At 44.4% G+C, this 7021-nt stretch overlaps 1 protein-coding gene across 2 annotated transcripts; it reads left to right on the top strand.

The window, feature by feature from the left end:
- The first annotated feature begins 1052 nt into the window (after positions 1 to 1052).
- ythdf1 (YTH N6-methyladenosine RNA binding protein F1) lies at positions 1053 to 7021 on the top strand. 2 transcript variants are annotated; one of them, XM_061272051.1, is made up of 5 exons: positions 1055 to 1692; positions 1965 to 1992; positions 2495 to 2589; positions 2720 to 4354; positions 5707 to 7021. In XM_061272051.1, the coding sequence occupies exons 1-5, from the start codon at positions 1663 to 1665 to the stop codon at positions 5719 to 5721; spliced, it is 1803 nt and encodes a 600-aa protein (XP_061128035.1). In that variant the 5' UTR covers positions 1055 to 1662; the 3' UTR covers positions 5722 to 7021. The 2 variants fall into 2 exon arrangements, with proteins under 2 accessions (XP_061128034.1, XP_061128035.1); XM_061272050.1 differs by having other exon boundaries at positions 1053 to 1692; positions 2720 to 7021.

Consider the following 7021-nt stretch of genomic DNA (forward strand, 5'->3'; position numbering starts at 1 on the left):
TTGCTCCTGACGCGCCATGACTCCCCAAATCCCAAAACAGCTACAATTGTTACGACAATATAAACTAATCGCTTGGAGCGGTTAATTATTTATGCCATTGAATTATTTATCAAATGCTTTATTAGAATTGGTGTATTTTATGTTATTACAAAAATAAAATACATTTATTTTTATACGTCACATATTAAAAGAATAAAGTTGCACATTTGTAAGAAAAATATATAATCCCCAAAATATGTTTTTGATTCAAAGAAGTTGTATTTCGAAATAAAACTTCTATATTTTGTTGACTATAGTAGTCATATTACGATAAAAAAATAAATAATGGTATACTATACAATACATACTGCATAAACCTTGTTTCGTTCTGTAGTATTCACACGTTTTCCCCTCCACCCGCAAGTTCTGCTGTTGTTGCCACCTAGTGGTGTCTTCTGACAATTGCAGAGAAGGCAACCAACCTATCAGAGGGAGGACGACGCTGTTGCTGCCTCCAACCTTTCCAAACGGGTAACAAAAACCCCATCTTTCAAAAAGTGCTTCAGCTTGCTTTTTAAACCACGCTGCCAATGTAATACAACCCTCGGCAAAGGATGCTATTTTAAGAGTCATATATTCTTTTGGGGAAAATGTTGAATATTTTCAAGATATATAAAATTCGAATATTTTTCTAGATCTAAGACGTAAGAGAAAAATTATACATACATATATTCCTGAACTAGACTTACCAAATGTGTTGTCGTTGATTAAACTTTTAAAACAAACAGTACTTAAAAGATTAAATTCAAATTGCAGTAAAAGGTAGTAGTTTGGCATTGATTCTTTTATGTACCACGAGAGGGAGCCCGTGTACCTTTTGAAGTGCGATTATCACATTATTTTACACCATGTACGCCTTAAAATATTCTTAGTACTATTAAAAGTGTATTAACATTTGCAAATCTAACAGAAACTCACAAAACAACAAACAAATAACAAAACATTAAAAGCTTAACTCTACCAAATAAATGCCTTCCTTTACTGGGAAGTCAAGAGGAAAGGCAGGAGGGCAAAGACACCAGGGAAGATGCATGTCAACAGTGATCCAGTGACATGATATTAATGTTTTGGCTACTTTTGGTCAAAGTAATAGGAAGACGAGTTTAGTAGTTAGTAACGGTACTAGCAAATGTACTACACCGCTCGGTTGCGGGAGAAGCGTCGTTTAAGTAAGCTACGTCACTTCCGGCTAGCAGACCCGGTGGAAGCAAGCTCGCCGTTCAGCTAAGTTAGCACTAGCAGGGCCACCGCCGAGGCAGCTCGCCTCCACTCTTAATGTGACGGTGGCTACGGTTGGCTAAATAAAATATTTATATTTATGCTTGCTATTGACAGGACTGCCTGTTTTGGACTGTCAGTGGCGAAAGACGACGACGACGACAAAAAAGCGAGGCCGCTTCTCCGCGCTTGCTGCTGCTGCTGCTGCTGCCGCCGCTGGGGCTGCTGCCGCTGCTGCTACAAGCACCACAAGTACTACAAGTCGAACAGGGACGCCGGCTAACTACTACTGTAGCAAATTGACATCCGAGCATCGCCACCAAAAAGGCTTCTCTCTCACTGCACGAATTGTCCGGGGAGGGGGGGGGGTGGGGGGTTCCAAACACAACAACAGCTGGACGATCCATGATGTCCGCCGCCAGCATTGACCCGCAGGTTAGCAGCAAGAATATGTTCAAGCATGCATGTGGCAGATGTACATAACTCCGACTGAGTTAACAATTAACTAAGGCTAGATAACTGCTTGTAATCAAGGCTTGTCTGGACAGCAGTTCCCAGTAGCTTCCTGATAATGTTAGAATCATGGATTGTTGTTATTATTATTATTGTTTCAGAGGCCCAGGTACGATACTGTCAGATTTGCACGATCACGTGATGCTTCATTCACCCTCTTCTCTTCCTCCCTCACATGCATCCATTCTACTAAGATCTCGAAAGGACAAGATGCCAGTAAAGGTAAGAAATGAATGAGCCTCGTCCCTGGATAATGATGCTATACTCAAGCTGTAAATGCCACAGTTACTTCAAATCACGAATCACGAAACGCATCACAATTGAGCAAACTTGAGTCATCAAGTGCTTGACTGCCCGGTGCCTACCTGAAGAAGAACCCGCATAACCAACAAGTGCTTGCAAGTAGAACCAAAGCGTGGCATCGCTTGTGTTTTTGCATGTACTTTTTAACAAATCCAACAAAAGCTATTTAATTAGAAGAATGTTTAGGAGACGCTGTAAATTGAGAGTTGACTGGGTTGCCAAGCAGTGCGTGGTGCTTCAAGTTCATAAAAAAAAAAAAAATCTCTCACGGGTGTTGATTCTTCCTGATGTCGACACACGGACGGATATAGTCTTATGGGAAAGAAATCCCCTCGGTATTCAATTTGTTGCCCTCTGTGAGCAGTAATATCCACTGTACTCTGCCGTGCATGTTTTTGACAGAATTTGTATCTTATTGCAGGCTTTCCTGTGTCAGTGCAGAACGGCTCTCTGCACCAGAAGGACACGGTTCACGATAATGACTTTGAGCCCTATCTCACTGGCCAGTCCAACCAGGTGGGTCGATTGCTTTGTGAGACCACTGATTTTAGATGAAGTGTGCACAAACTTCACTCCAAACTGCTGAACCGAGCCAAGTTTCCTCCATCTTGTTGTTTATGACTTGTAATGTTGTTACTGTTTGCAGAATAACAGCTATCAGTCCATGACTGACCCTTACCTGTCCAGCTACTACGCCCCCTCCATCGGGTTCCCCTACCCCCTCAGTGAGGCTCCGTGGTCCACAGGTGGTGACCCACCTATCCCCTACCTGACGCCTTATGCGCCCCTCAGCAACGGGGACCACCACTTCATGCACGACACGGTATTTGGCCAGCCAGGGGGACTCAGCAGCAGCATTTATCCGCACAGGTTTAACTTTTTCCCAGAGAACCCGGCCTTCTCCGCCTGGGGCACCAGCGGTTCTCAGGGCCAGCAGACCCAGAGCTCAGCCTACGGGGGAAGTTACAGCTACCCGCCCAGCTCCTTGGGAGGCACTTTAGTCCCAGATGGCCAGACAGGGTTCCATAGCGACACCCTCAATAAGGCCCCGGGTATGAACAACCTGGAGCAGGGTATGCTGAGCCTTAAAATCGGCGGGGATGTGACGGCCGGGGGCTCGGGCGTGAAGACGGCCGGCTCTGTGATTGGCGGCAGCGGTGTTGCCGTCGCCGCGGGCAACGGGGGTACGGTGGGCATGCCGCCCCCAAAACCCGCGTCGTGGGCCGCCATTGCGAGTAAACCCGCCAAATTGCAGCAACAAAAGACCAAAAACAAACTCGGCGCGCCCATCGGTGGCGGCCCGCTCCCCCCAGCGCCGGTCAAACACAACATGGTGGACATTGACACGTGGGATAATAAAGTTTCCGTCACAAAGATGGCTGCTCCTTTGCAGCACCATCACCACCACCACCACCACCACCACCAACAGCAGCACCAGCCGCAGCCGCTTCATTCTCACCCCGGCAGCCTCCTACCCCCCCTGCAGCAGTCGCTCCAGTCGGCCCAGTCTCTGGTCCAGCAGATGACCATGCCGGGTCCCCCGCCTCCCCCGATGCAGTCCTACCAGAACCACAACTCGGCTCCGGCGCCACAGACCCGCTGGGTGGCCCCTCGCAATCGCAACTTATGCTACGGCAGCGGGAGCTTGGACAGCAGCGGTTCGTCCAGCGGCGGGGTCGGTAATGGCTGCGGCGGGGGACCCGAACCGGGCTCTGAATCACACCCGGTGCTGGAGAAGCTGCGCGCAGCCCACAGTTACAACCCGAAGGATTTTGAGTGGAACCTGAAAAATGGCCGCGTGTTCATCATCAAGAGCTACTCGGAAGACGACATCCATCGCTCTATCAAGTACTCCATCTGGTGCAGCACGGAGCACGGCAACAAACGATTGGACTTGGCCTTCAGGACCATGAACTCTAAGGGTCCTGTGTATTTGTTGTTCAGCGTCAACGGCAGCGGCCATTTCTGCGGCGTGGCGGAAATGCGCTCGCCCGTGGACTACGGCACCAGCGCCGGCGTTTGGGCGCAGGACAAGTGGAAGGGCAAGTTTGACGTGAACTGGTTGTTTGTTAAAGACGTGCCCAATAGCCAGTTGCGCCACATCCGCCTGGAGAACAACGACAACAAGCCGGTCACCAACTCTCGCGACACTCAAGAGGTTCCTCTGGAGAAGGCCAAGCAGGTGCTCAAGATCATTGCCACCTACAAACACACCACCTCCATCTTTGATGACTTTTCCCACTATGAGAGGAAGCAGGAGGAGGAGGAAGTGGTGAAAAAGGTCAGTGTTGCGTCCGCTGCATTCCAATTCATCCATTTCAGTCCCCCGTAAAACGTCAGCAAAAGTCTTTGTAACCTGCTGAAGAAACAAATATTTGTCAAATTAACAACTTTTTAAAAATATTTTTTTGTCAATGTCTATGTAGCCTGGGCCTAATTAAGATAATAATAATTCTACATTTTTGTCCTTTTTTTTTTCTATACATTTGGATAATATTGACATTTATTGACTACTGTTGGAAATCATAATCTGAATGCAAGTTGACATGAATCCATGTCATTTAGACTTGCGAATGACCGATAGTTTGACATTTCCGTATCCATTTGGAAGTCTTGACAACCAAACTATAATAACTATGTCTACTACTCACATATACGTATTCATAGTAGGTGCAAAATAGTCATCTTGGCATAAAAATCTGGAGTTTTCTTTTCAGGAGAGACAAATGTTTCCAATCCAAATGCCTTTGTTGATAAACAAGTAGCTCCAGGGCTTCATTTTGTTCTTTCATCCTTCTTGTGTGGCTCTCTGTGACTTCGGCAAATAAGGACTACTTTGTTTCACGTTCAATCACGATATGTTTTTAGTTTTCCAAATGCATTTGTAAGTACAAAGAAACATTTGTGGATTATTTCTTTTTTGTCACCCAAAAATATTTGTCACAAGCGCCCATGTGCAAGATATGACGCCAAGATTTAGATCAGCAACTCTCTAAGTAAACCATAAAAGACGGAGAAGAAAAGAGGATGCTACATGAACTATAGTCAAAACAAACGTTGCTTACATAGCTTGCAATGGTGTTTCGATGCAGGTGACGACTTAGAGCGCTAATATGCCGAATGCGGCGCTGTACGCTGAGGCTCGGGAGCAAAAATCACATTGACTATTATTTTGAAAATATTTTATATTTTACTCTAAGATATTAAGTGAATTAGTCCTTAAGTCAATGCAAGAAATGCACACTGAGACACATTTGAAAAAAATATTTCAGGCCTCTGCATGCACAAAGTCAGTTCATGTCATGAAAAATGGGAACAAAAATCAAGTCAATTCCTTCAATACATGATTATTTGACTTGATTAGGATGCCGATTATTTTTTGATGTCGTCACCCAAAGTAAAATCAGATGATGGCAAATATTTTGCTTTGATTCAACATTGTTGATCTGCTTTCATGGAGGACTACAGAATCAGAACAGTTTGTGTTGTAAGGCTGAAGATGTGTTTGAAATCAAAAAAGTATTCGGAACTTTCAATTTCCCAAGTAACTGTTGTACTTGTAGTTGCACGCAATGTTTGGTGTGTCATGCCACTGTGTAATAGCGACAAAGCCGCCTTTTGCTCTCCTTGCAGGATCGTCAGAAGTAAACAGCGCCCCCTGGTGGAACGCTCCGTGGCAAGTCCTGCTGGGATGGACACTCAAATGAAATTCCTATTTAACAGAAAACAAACAAGGAGACACGTGATATATTTTCTATTTAATTTCGGGCCACTTTGGCCGCCCTGCCCCCTTGTCCTAAACCCTGAGTATCATTTTTAGGAAGTGTGAGGCTTGAAGTTTCTTCAGTGTTACATACTTTCTATGGTTTTTTTTGGGCGGGGGGGGGGGGTGTTTTTGCTGCCAGAACAAGTATCATTTATGGAATAAGTAACACGTGCACGTCTGGTTTCTGAAATCTCATGACAACACGCTGCTGATATTCAGTGACTGTTCACTTTGTGGTTTGTGAGTTTGGACAAATGTGAAGTGCTTGTGTTGGTGAATCTCGCGAGTGAACAACACTAAAGTCTGCTCTGTGTGCGCGTATGGTCACTTGTGTTTAGTATTATGACAAAACATTTTTCTCACCTTTGCTTCAGGAACGTGTGCAACGCAAATCTACAAAGTTAAAGATATAGTCTGGAAGGATGCGGCGGCTAATATGAAACGGAGCATTGAGATAGAGAACGCATGTAAATCTCCAGCGCAGAGCCTTAAAACGCTTCTTTTCAGCACAACCGAACAGATTGGGGATGATTTGATTTGTCATGGCGATTCAGGGAATTTGCATCTCAAGGTGGTCCCTCTCTTTCTTATTCAAAGGTGAACGTAACCGATGGATCGATGTCCCGTTTTGGTAATTTTCTTTTTTGCGTCTCGTCAAAATCTGGAGATGTAGCATGTAATGCTTTTAAAACTGTCACTTGGTTTTGTTTCTCGGTCTTTATCGACTTACTAGTTATTAATACTTAGATCAGTTCCATTGCTGTGACCTTTCCCCTCGCCCCCACCGCCATCAGATAATAGAAGCTTTAATGTACTGGCATTTCTAACTGCAAACGCCTCAAATGTTTAACTGTAGCATTATACTTAACTGATTTATCGTACGTGAATGGAAACCCAGAGGCTAGTTTATATGCTATATGTTTATTGTGATGTTATGTTTCTTTCTTTGTCTTTTTTTTTTTTTTAAATAACTTGCAGTGTTGTCTGTGTGTACGCATGAGTGTGGAAGTAAAGAGAGGGAGAATGACTGTGGTGCGACCAGAGCTATATAACAGTGTTGGATTATTGAAAAAGTATGCAAAAAAAAGTTTAATGTCACCCCTGAATTAAATGTCATTATCAGAGGTCACTATCACATTCTTATATTTGATCATATTCATTATTAAAGATATACTTATCTGG

The sequence above is a fragment of the Syngnathus typhle genome, linkage group LG2 (genome assembly GCF_033458585.1).
Source record: "Syngnathus typhle isolate RoL2023-S1 ecotype Sweden linkage group LG2, RoL_Styp_1.0, whole genome shotgun sequence".
NCBI classification, from domain to species: Eukaryota; Metazoa; Chordata; class Actinopteri; order Syngnathiformes; family Syngnathidae; genus Syngnathus; species Syngnathus typhle.

Bases quoted from the DNA above. Each gene is read 5' to 3' on its own strand.
- ythdf1 (XM_061272050.1), top strand. From the start codon at position 1,663: ATGATGTCCGCCGCCAGCATTGACCCGCAG. The intron at 1,693-1,964 runs GTTAGCAGCAAG...CATTCTACTAAG, and splicing joins CCGCCAGCATTGACCCGCAG to ATCTCGAAAGGACAAGATGC. The intron at 1,993-2,494 runs GTAAGAAATGAA...ATCTTATTGCAG, and splicing joins AGGACAAGATGCCAGTAAAG to GCTTTCCTGTGTCAGTGCAG.